Below are 20668 nucleotides of genomic sequence, written 5' to 3' on the forward strand. Positions count from 1 at the left end.
CTCGCTATTTTTGGCCTATATGATGGTTTTATTTTGTTTCCATCCCATGAGTTGACTATGTATATTCTAAATTCGGTATGACTAGGTATTAAAACTTCGGCCTACCGAACTTAACTTTCGTTCTCGTTGAATCACAAAACACTGCTGAATGGCTGTTTTTTTCACGGTGTGGAAGTTCAAGTGCCGTCTCCTGCTAGACGGAGTCCAAAAAAGTGGTAGGCAAATGCATTCATTAATAAATTATCGGACCGAACGAGACCCCAAACTAAAAGCACACACGCTCTTTGTGGGGGAGATGGAGACAATGTATACACAAACCGCCACAGCCACCGTCGACAACAAGGAGCCTGTGTCCTGGCATGCGAAAGGATGCGAAAGGACGAGGACGATATCATTACGTAAACGTAAAACTTCCGCCTTAGAAATTCAATTAAACTAATAAATTTTCCATTATCCTTATCGATGGCATCGAACCGAAAGGAGAAAGGAGGCTGCAATTGATTGTGTGTGCCAGAGTTGCAGCAGGGGGTGGCAGGGCCCCCAGTGATCTGCGGATGGGGATGTGGCAGAAAATTTAAATTTGTGTAAAGCAAACATTAACAGACAAACTAGGGCGAGGGGAGCTGAGGACGGTAGGAGCTTATAGGGGCGACAGAAGGGAGGCGAGCACATGTGTAAAAATAACAGCAACAAGGACAACAAATAGCAACAATTTGCATAAATTAAAACTTGAAATCAAGCATTGGATAGGATGGGTGCATGGAGCAAGGCATGACAACAGTGGGTTAAAAGGCTATAAATTAGGAAAAAACGGAGGGCAGTTAATTATAGTTATTTTAATGTTCATTAATATACAACTAATCGATATTATGCAATGTCAACAGACTATTTTGTAGTTCTTAAAACAAACTAGTTAATTCGATGCAATTGAAGACAATTTTAAAGCACAGTCGGAGCGAGACGTAGTCTTTGATCAAGGGTGATCGTAATTTTGAATTTCATAATTTTTTTATATCCACTGTCAAGTGGTATTTTTAGGACTTTTGCCTTCATTCATTTAATCGTAAGCCCATTGCCTTCGATACCCTCCCTTTTCCCACACACTTTGTCAGCCTACGGGCTGCAAATTGAAAAATGCCAAATAACAAGCCAGTACGAGGCAGGATTGAACTCTCCGGCAAGGCGACACCGTGTGGGCGTGGCCGGCCAGCTCGGATTTTGTCCGGTAATATTAAAGTACATGGCATTTATATACGGACTGGGCACTCTCCACTAGAAGGCACGAGCTTGGCATGTTCCTTTAAATTCTGTTCATATTAAAAGGACACAACATTTGCCTGGCCTGCTTCGGAGGAGTGGTCGGAATTGGAGTGCGGTCTGCGGGGTGGCCACTCCAAGCAAATGCGACGGCGACATGCCTCAGCTCCGGTTTTTTGCATGTGCAACACCACAGAAGCGGTGGCAGCAGCAACAGCAGCTGATTTCTTTGTCCGGACGCACGCAGGGCAAAGGGTTTGGGTCTGGGGTCCTGGGTGGCTCTTTCCGCTGCGGCGGCAGGACAAACACGTAAATTAATCTGACAAGTGATACTTCTGGCCTCGGGCCTCGGTCCTCACTACTCCCTCCTCGCTCTCCGCCCCCCGCCACCTGCTCCTCGTCCGAGGGTCGCCGTCAAAATGTCGCTACCCCGGACAGCAGCCATGTGGCAAGCATGAAAGTCCTTTGGTCGTCACAAGCACACACTCTCGCAGGACAATGGCTGACTTTTTACTCGGCTGCCAGTTGATGAGACGCTGACGTCGGCCAGACACGGCCAGGCGAGCAGTCCAGGGACCAGTGGAGCACCCAAGACTGCTCGGCCCAGGCCAGGATCCGCAGGATGGCGAGGTGGGCGCCTGCGGTAGTCCCCCCGGCTGCCCTCTGTTATTTACATGTATTGCAGTTATTTTGTATGTAATTTATTTCCCAACGGCCCAAGTCCTCGGAGTGCGTTTCCTTGCCCCTCCCCCGCCTTCGGTTTTTGTTTATTGGTTTTCCAACTTGTGCTCCTCCGGTATTCTCCCCTTGGCGAATGTGTGTTGTCTGCGGAGCGCTTGACGTTGTCGGCTCTGGCGGTCAAGTTTGAGTTTTGGTTTCAATAGGGACCGTCGGGGCTGGACAGAGAAGTGAAGTGACTACGGAATAGCTTCAAGGGGAGCGCGCTTTGGCTCTATACGTAATTAGGTTTCAGGGAGGACTTAGCCCAATTTTCTTCTTCTAGTAAAATAATTGTACGAAAAATTGTATATTTTTATACCTGTCTAAAAATCGTAGTTGCATTTAACTTCCTATAACTCAAAACCACTATCTGTTAACAAAAGGGTTCATAAATTGATTATAGATAAGTTTCTGTTATTAATGCTGTTTCAACAAATGACTTTGATTTTACAATTATTACAACCAATTTATTACACACAAAAACAATTGTATTTCCCTATTTCTGTGTGTTTAGTATTCATATTTTAATTTTAAATAATTTTGAAAAAATTAATTTAAAACCAAATATTTTTATGTCTAAAAATAAAAATTTTTTTGGTAGCCCTTACATAAACGTATCACATAAGTTGAAATATTTGAATTTGTATATTTCATAATTTATAATTTTATATCTTTTCTATTGGTCAAATAACCAATTATTTTGTACTTTGTTATGTCTTATACACAAGTGGAAAAAAGGGTAAAAGCAAAAATTGATCTATAGTTTCCACAGAAACTTTAAAATTTTCTACAGCAAGCGAACCAAAGAATAAATGCTTACACATGAACGAAGTCAATAAAGTACACAATGAAACAAAAATAAATACTTTTAAGCTTAAAATTTGTTTAGGGGAGAACTCTTGAGCAAAGAAAATTAATTAAATGAAGATCTTAGGTGTACAATGAAATGTTTTTATTTGAAAATTTCATCGTTATCTGTTTGGTTACTTAATATGACTTATTGAGGAAAATCAAGAAGCGGAATGTTTTTATATTCCTGTTGAATATGCAATGACAACAGTAAAAATACAGCAAGAAAGAAAGAAGATTCTCCGACACACTTCGCTGCTCGTTAATCAATTAAAACATTTGTGAATTTGCATAAACATTTTCGCCAGCAGCTCTGCCATAATTTTTGCACTTGCCATTCCCCGTTTGTTTACATGGAAGCGTTCTGTCCCCGTCCCCTTCCTCCGTCCTCCGTCCTCCGCCCTGCCCTGCCAAATTGCGAATGCGGCAAACAAAAATTGATTAAAACATCACGTAATCGCAACGCCGCCTTCGTCTCCATCTTCGTCATCGTCATCGGACTGGGAGCTTGGGCCATGGGCGGCGCCAACGTCAAGTTGCGGCTCTGACATGGCATCCACACACTGAGTTCGCCAGAGATCCCCGGACTCCGGCGGAGCACCGCACGTACGCATGTGGTTTCACTCGGGCCCCGGAATATGCCTCATGCATATGAATTCAAATCGTTTCAATTGAATTCTGCGAACTCGCAGTTGATTCATCTGACAGCCACTGCAGTGAATTCAAATCGAGGTAATTATCCAATGCTTGCGGCAGAGCTATCGAGTCTATTGCGAGCCGCAGATATTAATGACAAATTGCGCATCGATGAGGTGAATGTGGACCAAGTGACTCACTGCCAGCAGAGGAGCCTGACATCTTATCATCGCCCCCATAAATAAGGCAAAGGGACATGGACACTCGCATCTGGCATACGTGGATTCCGTGCCCCGACAGAGGCACCGTAATTCTTTGCTGCAGTCTTCATAAATTTTGTTTTACATGCGGCACAATGTCAGTGCCCTTGCTTTTGGGCCATCCCAGCCCGCCGTCGACCCTGCTGGCCTGGCCAAATATGCTTAATGACTTGTTTGTGTGCTGGATTTAATATAAATTATATTTTTCGAGCTGCCCGCGAGAGGAGTGAATCTTCCCTGGAGAGAGCCAATGGAACCAGTTTGGTTTGCGAAATGATTAAAATTTTATTCCAATGAATTTTTGTGTGGCGATGCTGCTGCAATTGCTGAAGGGCAATCCCTGGTGAATTATGGGGAGGAGCTGGAGACTTTAAGCTGCCACTTCGCATGCAGCCGGGACTTCATCCATCATGGGAAATTGAACTCATCTCCAGTCGGCTTGCCTCCCACGCAACTCTCAATAGATTTCCATGTCGGAATATTCGTTTCTGGGTCAGAGTGCTTGATTGATAGTAAATAAAGAGGGCCCCGCTCGAATCAAGTCAAATCATATTTCTTCTTAGCGGTACTTGGGCATTTTAATTAGTCGCCTCCTCCTGCCTCGGCTGCTTTGACACAAGGGGCAAAATAATTGGCTCAATTCAGGGACTTTCAATTCGAGCTGATTGTGGGGCAAGTGCTCAAGTAAATAAACCAATCCGGCGCAGAGTTCTGTGTGTCATTTGGATCAATCAATCAGGGGATTTGGGTTTGCACGAGTTGTGGCCCAGAAATATGCCACACATGAATCAACTGAGGAGCGGAAAAAAGGTTGCTCATAAAATATATAGCAAGGCCTGAATTAATTTGCAATGAAAATGTGCGAAAAGATGCAAATGGCCGGGATTTGCAATAAAAAATTGACCAAAAACATAAGTTTAACGGTGCGGCTACGAAATATGTTGTCAAATAAATAAAAACTCCGAGCCGAGCACACGAAATAAAAGCCGGAGCCGGAGCATGAGCCGGGGCCTAGCATGTGGGAAACTTCTCCATTTGATATAAATGTGAGGATGTTTATCCTGCCCAGCCTCGACGATGACAGGAAACTGTAAGGAATTGCTTCGGGTTGCTCTGCGGAGCGGCAGAAGGATGGATGGGTGGAGCGCTGAACTTGAAAGCTGGCAGGCGATCAATATTTCATGCAAGGTTCGAAAAAATCTCTCTAGCTTGTTTATGAAAATGCAACCGGAAATCGAATGTCTATCAGGGCAAACATTTCTATAAGCTAGAGTGGGGAGTCGAGAGACGGGGTGGGAAGCCAGAAATAGTGATGGCTAGTAGCTTCCTCATCCCTCCGTAAATTATGCAAATAAGTCAACACTGAGCGAGGAGAGGATGTGTGTGTCTGCTGCAAAAGTTTCCCCGGCGGACCACAAATGAATCATATGCCAAAAGGCATTTGAAGGCCTCAAGCCTTTGTAATGGGCCCTTTGGGCCCTCCAGACCCTCCGTCCCCGTCCCCGACTCCGCATTCCCCCCCTCATCCACCTCGCAAAGTCTGCGCCAACATGACGCTTGAAAATGCATATTGAAGCAGGGAAAGTTTTGTGCTCGAGTCTGAGCGCTGTCAATTTCAGTTTCCGTCTCCGTCCGGATCCGAGATGATTTTGGCAGATTTTCCCAAGTAGAAACATTTGTCTTTCCTGCAGCTCGGGTGTGATCAAAGAACCGAGGCCTGCTTACCCTTCTCGACGCTTATAACTTAAATTTGGGACCGCATGCCGAGACTCACCTGCGAGGACGGAGATAAAAGATGCTGGAATCTTGGCCGGAACATTCGAACTCTTAATCTATGCGTGGTCCACGACTAATCCCTGGCCACAAACCGACTTACATCGGGTTTAATTAACGAAGGAGGCGTGCTGGGGCGGGCGGACTAAACTTAACCGGAACACAACTTAAGCGCATAAATTATAGCCTGAGCTCGGACTTAGGAATGCTAATGATGTCCTCGGGCTGTCCCTGCTCCACTCGCTTCCTGGCCCGGCTAATAATGCTTTGCATATAATCAGGCAGCCCATGCATGACCTTTCCCCGGCTTCGCCCGGGCTTTTCGATCCGTATTCTTGGGAGGCTCAGGGTGCTAATCCAACAACTTGACTGTCATTACCCCAGGACATAGGACATGGGACACAGGACTCAGGACGCAGGGCAGGAGGGACTCATTGCTGGGAAGACGCAGTCGGCGGAGGAGGAAAAAAACGTTCATTTGCTCAATCGTGCACTCGAAAATGTCAATTTACATTTGCGGACTGGCTGGCAACGCATTTTCCCCTGTGGGGGAATCTGAGCCCCAGCCAGCTTAAGTTGACTTTAACGCCTCAATGCATCCAACTAGAAGGGCCAGATGAAGGCCAGATGAGGGGGCAGGGCGGGGGCATTTCACATAGGAGAAAGTTTTTGTGTGTGCAACAGGGAAAAAAGGAAAACTTTTTATTAAAGTCAGCTGAAATGGCTGGAACTCGTTTCGGACTCGGATTTCCATGAGCACAGAAACTAGCCGTAGTCCTCTTCCGCCCACGCCTCTCTGCCTTTGTGTGTGTGTTTGACAATGTGGGCGTGGCTCTCGGCTCTGTCTGTTGCTTTGGTCAAGTTAATTTGTATGTGTGGCCGTAAACTTTTGCCAGCTTAGACTTCCCAACACGCCTCGCTGGCCAGTGGGCGGCGGGCTGGACGGATGGATGGATGAATGGATGGATGCTGCCGCCACGGACATTCGAACAGCCGGGTGCGGGCTGGGCCTTCCCCCGATATCTCAAATGTCCAGTTCTGGGCTCCGTCCACAATGTGTGAATTTTGTTGGCTTATTGCTTTTCTATGCCGCATAATTGCTGACTTCTTTCACACATTCGCACACATCATTGGACCGAACTGGACTGGCCAGGAAGGGACCGATTTGGGTGGGGCGGCGTGTGTTTGTCCTTGGACAAGGCGCATAAATCATTGGGGGCTGCCGCAGAGTCCCGAAATTTATGCTTGGTTGCATTTTTGAGGCTCAGGACCCAAGGACGGGGCCTGTTTAAATGCTCGCCCAGTGGGCAGGGCAGATAAGAGCGGTTGGGTTCGCTGCGGCAGTCAGAACAAATCAAGAGGAAAGCTTCCGGGAAGCGTATTTCAATTCAGAGCTGTCGGATGCCCACTCCCGCTATCTCCATCCTGGCGCACCCTGCCCCTCCCACCGGCTTCGTAGTCAGCCAAAGTGTTTTTCGAATAGTTTCCCACTTCGGTCCGGGTGGCATGGCTACTCGATGGGCCTCCAAGGTTACCACCGCTTGTTATCCAAACAAGTAGTCCCAGCAACGCGCATTGAATTCGCCTTTCCCAGAGGCGCCACTCACTTCAGCTCAGATCCTCATCTAGGAGATAGTTCTCTCACTCTGGTTGTTCAGGTTCACACCTCATTACCTCGATTACATTTAGAAGGATGCCCTGCTTTTCCGCCTCCAATGTGCGGTTCGTGAGCGCGGAGTCGCAGTTGCAGCAGAAGTGCAACGAGCTGCGGGCACGGGCTCGTGCCCAGACGGCGGCCTATCGTCCGCCCGCGGGGGGATTCCGTCCCTCCACCACCTATGCGTCCTTCAGGAGGCCAGCCTGCGACCAGTCGGCGGCCTACGACCAGAAGCAGCTGAAGCGCAACGAGCGGGAGCGGAAGCGCAACCAGGGCACGAAGCAGGTGGTGCTGCGGCCCGGAGAGCTGCGGCGGCTCAAGGATCAGGGGAAGCTGGAGACCGTGGGCGAGAAGCTGCAGAGGATCGACCAGCAGGAGGAGGACCACCGCAAGCAGCTGCGGATGGTGGAGGAGACCCGACGCCGATTCAGGGCCATCGACGAGGCCAAGGGAGAGGGAGCCTCCGAGGACAGGACGATCCTGCTCAGCGAGATCCTGGAGGAGAAGCAGTCGGTGCTGAGCCGCGCCTTCCTGGCCCGCCAGGAGCAGGAGCAGGAGGTGAAGCAGGTCAACCGCATGATCCTCGACGCCAAGTGCAAGGCGGTGCGGGAGGCGCAGATCCAAGAGAAGCACCTCCTGACCAAGGCGCTGCGGGAGGACGACGAGCGCCTGGCGCGAATGGTCAACGAGCGGGCCCAGAAAGCGCTGACCGCCGAGGACGAGCGCGAGCGCCTGGAGGTGGAGAAGCGGAACCGCTATGCCCAGGAGATCCGGCAGCAGCTGTCGGAGCGGGAGAACGTGCGCTACCTGGAGGCCAAGCGGGTGGCAGACGAGGCCAAAGACATTCGCCGCGCCACCGAGCTCCTGCGCGGCCAGGAGGAGCAGCAGCGGGCCTTCGCCCAGCTGCGCAAGCAGCGCTTCCGGGAGGAGCTGCAGCGCATCCGGGACATGTCCAACGTCTTCAAGACCATGCTCAGCGAGCAGGAGCGCCTGGCCGACCTGCGCGTGACCACCTACATGCGCGAGAAGCAGGAGAAGGAGCGCCAGCTCAAGGAGATGCAGCGCCTGGCCAAGAAGGAGTTCGAGCGCCGGCAGCAGCGCATCTTCACGGTGGCCGCCGAGGCCATGGAGACGCGCCAGACCAACGAGGAGCTGAAGTATCTGAAGGAGCGGGACCGCGTGGAGCGCGAGTACCGCCAGCGGGAGAAGGGGGCGGCCATCGCGCGTCGGGAGGCGGAGCGCGATCTGCTCGAGTCGCGGGCGCAGCAGGCCCAGGAGATGCGGCAGCGCCTGGCCCTGGAGATCGCCCACGCCGGGGAGGAGTTCGCCAAGGTCATGGACCGCATGCGCGAGGAGGAGGACAAGCAGAAGGCCATGGACCGCCAGCGGGACGCCCAACGGCAGGTGTACCGCCAGGACCTGCGCCAGCAGATGACCGACAAGCAGGCGGAGCGCCGCCGCCTGGCCGAGCTGGAGGCCGGACGGGTCCAGAAGTGGCTCGACCAGGAGAAACAGCGGGACGCCAACATCCGGCAGGTGATCAGCGCCAAGATCGCCGCCATGCGCGAGAACTGCCTGCCGGAGAAGTACCTGCGGGAGGTGGAGAAGCAGCTGAAGAGCATTCAGAGCACCCGCAACCGCATCCGCTGAGCCGCAGGTGGTTGCCTAGTGTCGGGCGGGCTTGGAGAGTCGGCGGATGGGGCCCACTGGCGCCCCAAAGTATGTGGCAGCAGCCTATAAGCTATTCACTTTAGTACTGTAAGGTTTCAGAATAAAATCCACTTCCTCATGGATAGACTATGCTGGGCGGGTGGGGAACTCGTTTGGCGGCTGGGTGGGTGGCTCCTTGCCATCCACCTCACGGATCTCCGCCCGTCCCAAAAGGTTCGGGGCCGATCCACAGCCCGAAAGTATGCCATAAAATTGCCAGCCACAAGTAACTGGCGAGGCGAAATCAAAGAACCGCCATGATGACGGTGCGACATTGTTGCGCGTGCGGCAGAAAAGACCGCCCACACCACGCTAATTCGCAACTATGTGGGCGTTTAGGCCACCTTCCCGACCCACTTTCCCCGCGGGCGGGCGCAAACAATTACGGAGGGGGAAACTACTGCCTCGGTGCCATGGAAAAAGTGGTAGCCAACTTTGGCTACAATAAAATTTTATTATGCCACACACATACGCTGAGCGTACACAAGCAAACAATGGAGAGACGAAGATGAAGCTGTAGCTCGAGTGAAGATGCCACCGCCAGCGACAACGGCAACGACGAACTCTTGTGCATGGTTCAATTATCGTATTTCATGATTCGTTAAATTTTCGCATTCGCCGAAAAAATACGCAAGATAAGCCCCGCACCTCCCACCAACCTACAACCTACAACCCACCACCCAGCGGGCTGTGGGCAAAAAAAAGCCAAGGCGAGGAACAGGTTTCCCCCGGCAACCATTGTGATTCCTATCTACGACATGTCGGGGATCCGCAGAGGGGCTCCTGGCTCTGGGTTTTGGGCTGGGGATTGCCTGCCACTCGCATATGGCAGTAATAATTCCAATGACAATAAACGTTGTCGTATTTACAAGTACCAACACACACACTCTGACGTGAATTGATGAGAAAAGTTTTGAGGAAATGTCAATAGAGAAGCGGAGACAAACTATGCCCGATGTGCGAGGGAGTCTGCAGGAACAGTGGAACGCAGGCGGAAAATGTGGAGTAAATGCCGAAGGTACCTTTTTGGCTTTCCATTCCCTCGCCCAGCCCACTGTGCCCGTCGCAGCATCTTTGGCATTTATAAATATCGTGCTGGGAAAAGGTAAAAAGCCAAAAAATATCGATATTGTAATTGGAAAAAAGTAAGACGCAGCTGCCTTCGTGTGCACTGCATTCCTGCGTCTCTCCACTCCCATCAAAATTTATCTGCAAGATTGCACACAATTGTTTTGTATTAGCAAAGTGATTTCTTCCCTTGGCTCGCTCCATTCGGGCTGGCTTCCTAGGGCTTAGTTCGGCTGGCTGCGAGGTACCTCCGATATGTGTGCTTAAAAATAAATTGCTCGGCTTTAGTTTTGCGTTTTATTTCTATGGCTTTTCTTTTGTAGTTGCGGTCTGGTTTATCTGCCGCAGCCACAGAAGAGTTTTCCCTTTTCCCGTTTCCCGTACTCCTGTTCCCCTTTGTTGTGCTCTGAGGTAGTTCAAAGCGGCGCAAGACAGATGAGCAAAGTGGTTTCGGTTCTGTATCCCTACTTACATCTGCAGCCAAGAGTGCCCTCCATATCCATATCTAGGTGACTGGGTAATGCGTCTCAATTGCGCCTCAAATTTAAGACATCAATCGTGCGTCCGTTTGCATATCAATGTGGTGTGGGGGCGGGGAAATCGAAATTGAAAATCAATATAAATGAGGAAGCCGCTTGATTGGACCGCTGGGGGGTGTCGCTGCAAAATGGATTTGTGGAGGTCACCGGCAGGAAACTGCGTATTGAGCAGCAGATTGAGCGCAAAAATAGCGAATTATAAATAGACGAAATTCGGTTTAATTGAACATGGCAAATCAATAAAGCTGCCGGGGGAAATGGTCTTAAATTGAGTGCAGCAATCAAAGAATGTCATTCGGGGTAAGACATGATTGATGGCCCCCGATGGTATCTGCTCCATCCGGAAAACCTTTCTGCCTACTCCCCTTCTACCAAATCGACTGATAAGGATGCACCTGTGAAAGTGGCGCCAAAGTGCCCCGAAAACCGACCCCTCTATTGGGCTATGCGAATCTTGGGGTGTGACTGTTCTGCCAGGTATTTGGGGGTACGATTTGCCGATTATGAAATATAGAACTCCGATTAGATACGGCATACGCTTGAGACATACACAATTGGTCGGCCCAAGAATGTTTATTTTCGCTTTCTGCGAGCTGGAATGTGTTCAAGTGGTATTATGACCACAATTACATATTTATTTATCTGTCTATCTGATATGCGCGCTCTTATCTAGCCTTTGTTTACGACAATCTAGTCAGAAGTTGCCATTGCTACGACAAAGGGTTTCCTGGAAATGTGGTCGTCGATCGGAAACCCAACCGAATTGGAATGTCGGGGCCAAGCTCAAAAAATTCCACCCCGTAAATCACTTGGGCAATAAATATTTATTCAGCCAGTATAGCAAACACTTAGATTAAGCCTTAAAATCTGTGGAGAGCCAAACATAATTAACATAAAACAAATAATAAAATTAAACTCGACTTAATTGATTTGTTCATAAATCTCGCGCCTCGCATCCATCCTCGCCAGCCAGCGTTTTCCGAAGCTGCCCGCTCGGGCATTATTTATAATGCTTTATCGGCCAGAAAGCGCCGCAGTCGGCGTCGCAGCCCAGAGATTGTCGCAGCTGATTGGGGAGCTCTCCACGTTGGCGGGCTGCCCACTTCAAAAGCGGCAGCGGCGACTGCGACGTGACTGCGGCATTGTTTACAAACAAACAAGTCGCGGCTTTGGCGCGAGGGACGTCGGTGCGGAGCCAGTAGCCGCCGAAAAGATACAGAGGCCCGATCCGGCTCTGCATATCGGCGGATGCAGCAGATACTTTTGCGAAACACATAGCCAAATTCTTCCGAAGGCGAACCGATTTCCCGGATCGGCACTGGAGTTGCACAACCGACCGCCCTGGATTTCGAAAACCGCCGGCGATCGGGTGTGGGGGTGGACAGTGGCATATCAGGTAAGAGTGCGCCGCGCGCTTATCACATATTTCTGTTTGCTTCGATTTCTAAATGGAAAAATAGTCGAAATAGCAGCCGGCAGGCCGATAAGCCTGATTATTCCCTCGTGCGCCACTTTTCCAGCTTAGTGTCTTAGACGACGTGGGTCAGGTCGCTGGGCAGAGTGGAGGGGCGGGGTAGTGGCGGCTTGTAGACACCTTCGTCGCCGTCCTCTTCCTGCGAGTCCTGTGAGTCCTGGGAGTCGTGCGAGTCCTCGGAGCCGTGCGAGTCCGCGGAGTCCTCCACCTCCGAGTCCTGGATGTCGTCCAGCGGCGTGGTGGTGGTCATGGAGGCGGAGGCAGCCGCTGCCAGGAAGTGCACCTTCGCGGAGGCCGTCGAGTTGTTGTTGTCGGCCATCAGCTGGTGGTGGTGGTGCAGGTGGTGGCTGTAGCTCAGGGAGGGCGGACAGCTGCCGGCGGGGCGGGGGCCGCGGCGCAGCAGGTCGCCCACGTAGGCGGCGGTGATGGCGGCGTAGGCCACGCCCAGGAGGGCGCCCGCGAGGACGTCGGACCAGTGGTGCCAGTAGTCGGCCACCCGGCTGAGCGAGACGCAGAGGGCGGCCATGAGCAGCAGGAACTGCAGGACGTGCCGCAGGACCCGCACTCCGCCCCGCCCGCGCCACACCCCGTGCACGTAGAGGGCCAGCAGGAGCATCGAGTAGAAGCTCAGGCTGCTGTGGGCGCTCGGGAAGCTGACGTGCAGCTCGCGGATCTGGCGCACGGAGAGGTTGTGGTTGGAGCAGTGGAACTGCTCCACGTAGAGCTCCGCGTTCTGGGGGTCCGAGCAGCTGCTGCCGTCGTCCAGCCGCGGCTGGCAGCCGTGGAAGAAGTGGGGCCGCAGGCGGCCCACGGCATGCTTGGCCAGCTCGGTGGTCAAGTAGGTGGCGATGAAGCCGAAGCTGAAGGTCGCCTCCGCCCGCCACAGGTTGCGCAGATAAAGGCGGGTGCGGAAGCGCTTGCAGATCCGCATGATCTCCACCACCGCCACGAAGAGCATCGGGAGAAGGAGCATCAGCAGGAGCAGCATGGGCACCGTGATCGTGCAGTCCTTGTAGGGATAGCGGATGCTCAGGTCCGAGCAGAAGAACCCTCTCTTGAAGGTGTGCATGATTCGAGCGGCTGCTTTCGGATTAGTATTTCTCCCGCGTGGGGCTTATCGCGTGGGTTCAAGCCAATCGCTTGACACTTGGCACTGGTTTTTGAGACAGTACATTTGTTTCTGCCTCACGCCCAATATCTCTGTGGCCAGTCGTTCATTCGCGCCGCTTATTTCGGCTGTCACACAAATTGCGCACTTACTCGCTGTCCGAGCGATTTCTGTTGCGAATTTTGCTTTCGAAAAACTCGCGCACGATTTCCCAGGCCGAGTTCAAAGGCGATTTTCTTCGCGGGAAATTAGCGAATTACGGTAACAGCCGTCTGTCAGTTGGCTGTCAGTCTGCGCCGCCTGGCAGCTTTGGACCAATGGCAGCGACCCAGCGAACCTCGAACCGCGAACCGCTTTGTCCGCACTCCGTTTCGATGTCTATGGGGCTCTGGGCCGCTCTGACGCTTTGTTTGGGATCGTCGGCGAATGTGACTAGCTCGCTGGCAGTGACTGCGACTGCGACTGAGACTGCGACCGCGAGTGCGACTGCGAAGGCGACGATCGCTGCCGAGCTGCCGGTAGCGACTTCCCCTCGACTCGAGGCAGGCGTTCGCCTCTGGCCCGCTGGAGTGGCTACGGTGTACGGTCTACGGCCTACGGTCTACAGTCTGCGGCTACGGTCTTCGCATCGGAGAACCCAGCAGAAACCGAATCTGAGAGACGGCCCACCGCGGCGAAGGTTCCCAGCGATGTGTACGTTTCGCATTGATATTGGATTTCAATGGTACTTGTACTCCTTATCACGACCGCGCGCCTCTTGGTTCGCTAGTACACTCAGAAAGTTTAAGGTAATTAACTCAACTAAAAGATTTTGAATTTGGATAAGATTTTGAATTCTGAAAAACAAAAAATATCAAGAAGTTTGCCCACAAAAATGTTCTCAAGAGTTGAATTGATTTATTTTGTAAGCTTTTAAGTCTGAATTAAAAACGATTGTTTAAATAAATAAGAAATAAAAATTATTCAGATATAAAAAAATTAAAAAAAATAAGCGACATTATATTAAAATTAAAGTTGCAATAGTATTGGGCTAAGCAAGGTTCAATCCAAATTTAAAAACGGTCAAGTGTCATAGTCAGCAAGGGAGGATGCAAGCTTTGGCAGACCAAATTTAAAATATTTTTGCCACATCAGTTTTTATGTGTACAAAAAAAAAGTTATGTTGGATTTTACTATAGCATAGTCGGTTATTCTTATAAAAATCTATCATAGATTTTTATAAAACTAAATTCGATTTTCAGAAATCGTAAACGGGTTATTTCACGAAGTATATTGAATTATCTATTTATTTAAAAATTACTAGTTTATATTTATACCCGTTACTCGTAGAGTAAAAGGGTATATTGTATTCGTGCAAAAGTATGTAACAGCAGTAGAAGGAAGACGTTTCCGACCCTATAAAGTATATATATTCTTGTTCAGGATCACCTAGCCTGAGTCGATATAGCCATGTCCGTCTGTCCGTCTGTCCGTCTGTCCGTCTGTCTGTCCGTCTGTCTGTCTGTACTAGTCTCTCGTTTTAATGATATCGAATTGAGATTTCGCAAACCCCTTCTTCTTTATAAATAAGCTCGGAACGGCAAGATTGGCTATTTTAATGCCATATAACTGATTGATCGGAAATTCCATACTCTGCTTTTTAGGAGCAAGTTTGGATTTCTATGGGTTTAAAAGGTGGCCATTGACGACCACCTTCATAAGGCGGCCCACTATATCTTATAGCTGCCATATAACTGATTGATTAGAAATGCCATAACTATTGTTCTGAAAAGTAAAAATGCAGTTTTATGTTTTGTTTATGCCTAATCAATCCGACATACCATTTCGAAGGATGGTAGAAGAAATTTTTACTCCAAATAACTGGACCATTCGAAATGCCATAACTTATGCGTGTTTTCAAAGTTAGGAAGTCTGGGATCTCCATCTCCTCGCACTCCCTTATGATGATTTTGGAGTAATTGCGTATCTGATTAAGTCGGGGCTCCGCCCGACTATAGCTTTCTCTTGTTTGTTTTTCTTGTAAAGGTTTATCCAGATAGTTTTAAATGTAATCGAAAAATGTACATTTTATTGGAGAGATATTTTTTCTGTTTACAAGATAGGGGATGCCGGGTACATAAACTTTTACTATAATACATAAATTATTTTGTCAATAAAAAATTAATTTTCGTAGTTAAACGGTTTTTCATTTCGTCGTATGTATAAAATTGTAGGACTATCACTCACTAAAAGTCCGAATCTGTTTATTTAGTTTTAAGTACAGCGTTAAACATTTTTCATCATATCCCCCCTAAAAATTAAATAGGTGTCGCCTACAATATTTAGCGGCTAAGGCTCAATATATCCTTTACATGGTAGGGAATGTCTGGTGCGTTGGAAAACAAACCACTGAGTTGACTGTTTCAGTGTATTCCTTCTCTGGCTCACTGCTCTTGTCGTCTATTGGCTTTGGCACGAATGTTGCTAATGAGGAAACTATTGAATTGTTTCAAGGTTTGCTCTGCTCAGTTTGCTTAGGCTTGTTTGCCTGCGACTTGGCATTTGCGCATAATGAAAGAGTTGCATTCGAGTCGCTCGAAATGCGGACGCCCAGGCAGATGGATGTGGATGGAAGATGGAAGCGAGGCAGAGTAGAGTGGCGGCGTGGAGGAGTTCCTTGGGCTGCCTGGGGTGGCCAGAGGAGTAGGTCATTCCAGCGCGACTTAAGGCGGCGGCAGCTCCGCTGCGTGCCTTTGTGGCATTCATGTTGATGTAGGTCGTTGCTCGGACCCCAGTGAGTAAGCGGGTCCGGGATCTGGGCGGAGTGGGTTCTTTAGTAATGGAGACGAAGGCAAACACTGGCCAGACTCAGACTCACTCCGAGTGCTGGAGCTGAAACTGAGGCTGGAGCCGCAGTACATAAACTGCAGCCAGTTTATGGCCACTTTGTATTTGCACTACGAATCGGGCTTCTTTATGGCAATTTTCAACTGCTCAATTTACATTCGAATTGCTGTGCTTGCAACTATTTGCTGTTAATTTATGCTAATTTCGGAGTCCCACTGAAAGCAAATTACTCCAGGAGTTGGTCGGACAATGGCAATGCAGACCACGGATATGCAAATGGCCGAACCAACTGTTCCTGGCTAAGTTCAGACAGAGTCGATACCTTCAGCTATTGAGTTGAATTCGGGATATTGAAAGAAATTCCGGTACAAACATTAGACTATTTCCTTTTAGCAAATACAAAATAGGAAATTCAAAGTGACTTTAATTTTATTGTCAGGTCTGTGTATTTAAAAGAACAATCCTTTTCTCAGAAAATGGTTTAAAAAGATTCTGATTTATGGACTTTATTCAAAAATGCACTTTAAAATCTAAATCAAATCAGCACTGCGTACCCTACTTTGAAAAATAATGATTGTGTGTTGGGGTAATCCAAGCCCCGAAGCGAGGGCCAAAATCTCCCCAATCAAGTTAATAATTATAGAATGAACGCGTTACATAACCCAGAACGGTAACCGCTAGCTCGATTTTACTGTAATCTGAGTCCCACGCCATCGCCACCACCAGATCCGCCCCTTTTGCCAATCGCCTGTGTGCAAAGTCGTATCAATGAACGACCGCAGCACGCGCCAAAAAACGAGTATTCAAGACCATTATTGTGATCATCATGCCTTCCACGAGAGGCAGACGGGCTGATCGTAAGGTTTCTGGTTTTATATGGCAGTGGGATCTTCTTTAGTGACACCTTCGACTGGGGCGACATTAAATCAAAATTTATTATTGGCATAATTCGTAAAAGACGCAGATCCAGCGACTATTCGCCGATTACACAACCCTCGCATTTTTCTGGGTACAAGTAAATAATATCTACGCCCCCAGTTCCCAGGTTTCTCCCCGCAGAGGTAAACAAGAAAATCTGACTTGGCACTTTAACGAATCGGATTCGGGTTTTGCGAACCCAAGAAGCACTTCCTGCCCAGCAAAAATGGAAACTGCTGAGACAAATTATTTCAAAACCCGTGTTTTTATTTCTGCGCGGCTAACACTTATTCTGGCCACCGTTGCTGATAAGGGAAAGGTGCAGGAATTTGCTCGCTGAGGTGTGAGTGTGAAATCGCGATGCCCAGCTGATAGCGAAACGGACGCAAATCGACGATCGTTGCGACGTAGTATGCAAGTGCGGAACTTCTGGCGATCCGATCCGATTCGCTTCCATCCGATAAAGATTCCAATGCACTGCCCCTCCCGAGGGAAGCACTTGGCATTGGCATTCCGCGATTAGCATGGGGAAATCTGTTTGCGCTGCGACAATAGGCTGCTGTTGACACTACCGCGACGCCGGGAGTTGTTGCGCGTTTATAAGTCTCCGAGGGGAGCTCGATCAAAAGACGTTAGAAGTGCAGAGCTAATCAGGTGAACTTAGGAAGGGGAGTTAGCCACTTGGACAGTAAGTACATTAGTTTGACTACCTTTTGAACTGCCAGCGACAAGTGAGGTGAACAATCTGAGATGACGTTTCCAGATCGGTGATTAATAATAATAATAACATTCCGCAAATACCCTCAAGGTCTACGAACCTATTCCAACGCTAAGTGTTCCGCGGATTGAGCAATTTAACCGAGATCGACTGGAATTGATTTTAATTCCTTGCACGTGCAATGCACCCAAGTGATTGAGAGCCAGAAACCTCTTTGAAAAAGACTCAGTGATTATCCAATGTTAATAAAACTGCCACTAATTAGTCATGACTTCGCGCAAATGACGTAAGGAAGACGTAGGTCCAAAAGTTATATCTGGAAACCTTTTTTCTTAACCCACCACTGTTGTTTCCTTAGTATTAAAGTTATCCAAATGCATTTAAATTTTTACTTTTACACAGTTAAACAATGTTAAACGCCTTTCTCCAATTCGCCAATTTTTAACAGCTACATTGTGATTTATAAGTAAAAATAATGGTTTGGTCAAATCAAACATCACTTAGATGTGCGGAAGGAAATTACATCAAATTCATCAAGACTAAAAATCGTTGTTTAATTAGTTAACATTAAAATAATACACATTTTAATTTTATAAACAATAAAAGTATTAAGTATTATTTCATTTTATAAATTATAATTAAATTTGGAAAACCCAAAATTTGTCAAAAACCCAGATGTAACGCAGATTGGGATTACTTTGGATTCGTACTGGGATCAGTTGCTCAATGTCTTTTAATAATAGTCTTTAACTAATTTTGGTTTTGTTTTTTTTTTTGGTTATCAAATCCGAATATAACAAAATTAAATAAGCACTCAAATTAGTTAGAACAAAATGGAAAATCGATATTCGGAATTATTGAGCGTTAAGAAGTTTAGCTCCTTCCATTTGAGATCAATCAACGTAAGCCAAAAACTATGCAATACCACTTTGGTGACGAAAAAGTGAAAATATTATAAGTCTAACATTCACTAAACAATAATTTAAAAAGTACGTAATTAAAACACAATGTATTTAATTAAAGCAAATTAAGTATAACTTTTTTGCTTTCCTTAACTATAATATATTTTAAAATACACAAAAAATCATGGGCAATTAATGTATTTGTGTAAAAAATTTGTTATAATTTAAAGATTTAATAAATTTGTGAAAATTAAGAAAAATTAAAAGGTTTTAGATATAGTCGTCTGATTTTTAAAGCATTCGAATATCTAGGTTTATCAGCTATTATATTGAAAATATACAATCTATACATCCATCGAATGGCTTGCATAGTTCCCAAGGGGCATGGCTTTTCCTCTACGATTAAGGTGTGTAGCTCGCATTTAAAAAAAACTTTGTGGTTGGTTTTTGTCAAGATCCTCCTCAAGCACCTACTCTCAAATTATTTCCGCTCTTGGCATTTTATTGTTTTTATACCCTTGCAGAGGGTATTATAATTTCAGTCAAAAGTTTGCAACGCAGTGAAGGAGACATTTCCGACCCTATAAAGTATATATATTCTTGATCAGCATCACCAGGAGAGTCGATCTAGCCATGTCCGTCTGTCCGTCCGTCTGTCCGTCCGTCCGTCCGTTTCTAAGCAAACTAGTCCCTCAGTTTTAAAGCTATCTGCTTGAAACTTTCCCAAAAGTTGTCTTTCTATTGCAGGTAGTATATAAGTCGGAACGATCGGAAAAGCCATAACTTTGATGTTTTTAAAGCTAGGAAGTTGGGATTTTTATGAGTTTTATTTTTGACCAATTTATCCGATTTACCAAATTTCATAAGGATCGAACGACTATATCCTATAGCCGCCATATAACTGATTGATCGGAAATGCCATAACTTTGGTGTTTGCAAAGTTAGGAAGTTGGGATTTTCTATGGGTTTTATTTTTGGCCAATCAATCCGACCTACCAAATTTCTTAAGGATCGGCCGACTATAGCTATAGCTGCCATATAACTGAACGATTGGAAATGCCATAACTTTGGTGTTTTTAAAGTTAGGAAGTTGGGACTTTTTATGAGTATTAAGAATACATCATATGAATAATTTTGAAGAATATTTTTTACAGAATATTCTGCAAGGGTATATCAACTTCGGCTCCGTCCGAAGTTAGCTTTCCTTTCTTGTTTTTTTTAAAAGCTCATCAGAAAAATTGTCATAATATTAGAAACAAACTAGCTAAAATAAATTTCTTTAAGAACCTAAATTTAAATCTTGTTCAAAAATGCATTATTAAAAATGACTTAAATCTAATGAAAAACTTATCGGTTTTAACTTCATAAAAATTAAGTGTTTGTTTGCGTTCAAATCACATCACCATAATGGCTGAATTACCACGCAAATAAAAAAAATATCTTTTTAATAAACACCAAATAATGGCCGAAACCCGGCGTTAATTTTACAAGCTAACGAGCCGCATCGTATCCCGCTCTCGGCCCTCTCGGCCCTCTCCAGCCCTGTTTGCTGGCCGTTTCAATTAGCAATCCCATAAAAATAAACAGCGGATAGAACCCAAAGCCAGCCAGTTTCTCCCCTCGATAATCCCGCATTAAGAAGATAAGCGAAAGCTTTAAGCTCTAGGCAGACGTCACACCAGAGAAGCGTCGAAGGCAGCCGAAAAATGCACACCTGACTTGGCGACGTCATCGAAAGGCGTCCGAGGCATCGGACAGGTGCGAAATCACCTGCATTCCGGCGCCAAGCCCCTGCGAGTGCGATCGAAGCCATGGAGTGAATCACTGGCCCAGAAATTCCAAAAAGTGAAAATTCCCAGCTAAGCAGCTCCAATCGATGAACGACTCACCAGAGCAATTAACCAGCGGCAAGCCGAAATTACCACACTTGAGTGGTGCCCACCGAGAGTCCAGTGGGTTTTTCGCCTTTCTTGTGTCGGTTCCACTTGCTGCCCACTAGGAAATTATGCACACGCACCCGAAAGTGCAGAATCTGCAACTGCGGCGAAAGGCGAGAGGCGAGAAGACTCTCTCCGAAGAAACCAGTTTGCATCTTTCCGCCTCTCTTCCGGCGGAGTCTTATCGGTGTGGGACTTTTGCCCGATTTTCTCTTGGCTTTTGAGCACCAAGTGAAACCAGTTTGCCAATGTGTAAGGTGGGTGTTGCACTCCGAGATCGGCTTATTTTCGCGACCATTGTAGTTGAAATATGAGT

At 47.4% G+C, this 20668-nt stretch overlaps 3 protein-coding genes across 4 annotated transcripts in view; 2 read left to right on the forward strand and 1 right to left on the reverse strand.

Moving 5' to 3' along the window:
- LOC108054060 (putative phosphatidate phosphatase) overlaps window positions 1–20668 on the forward strand; it is a 63496-nt gene that overhangs the window by 34316 nt on the left and 8512 nt on the right. Inside the window, exon 1 of one of the 2 annotated variants that reach the window (XM_044458794.1) lies at window positions 13369–13839. The exons of the other annotated variant lie outside the window; for it this stretch is intronic. Coding sequence (XP_044314729.1) covers window positions 13369–13839 — 471 coding nt within the window. Of the gene's footprint in view, window positions 1–13368; window positions 13840–20668 lie in introns of those variants that run through there. 2 annotated transcript variants of the gene reach the window in all.
- Window positions 7189–8802, forward strand: LOC108039572 (cilia- and flagella-associated protein 45). Its single transcript, XM_017116619.2, has one exon. It carries the CDS (start codon window positions 7189–7191, stop codon window positions 8800–8802), a length of 1614 nt encoding a protein of 537 aa, XP_016972108.1.
- Window positions 11275–13476, reverse strand: LOC108039573 (putative phosphatidate phosphatase). The gene has a single exon (XM_017116621.2). It carries the CDS (start codon window positions 13010–13012, stop codon window positions 11999–12001), a length of 1014 nt encoding a protein of 337 aa, XP_016972110.2. The 5' UTR covers window positions 13013–13476; the 3' UTR covers window positions 11275–11998.

This window comes from Drosophila rhopaloa, unplaced genomic scaffold (assembly GCF_018152115.1).
Source record: "Drosophila rhopaloa isolate 14029-0021.01 unplaced genomic scaffold, ASM1815211v1 contig_171, whole genome shotgun sequence".
Classification (NCBI taxonomy): Eukaryota; Metazoa; Arthropoda; class Insecta; order Diptera; family Drosophilidae; genus Drosophila; species Drosophila rhopaloa.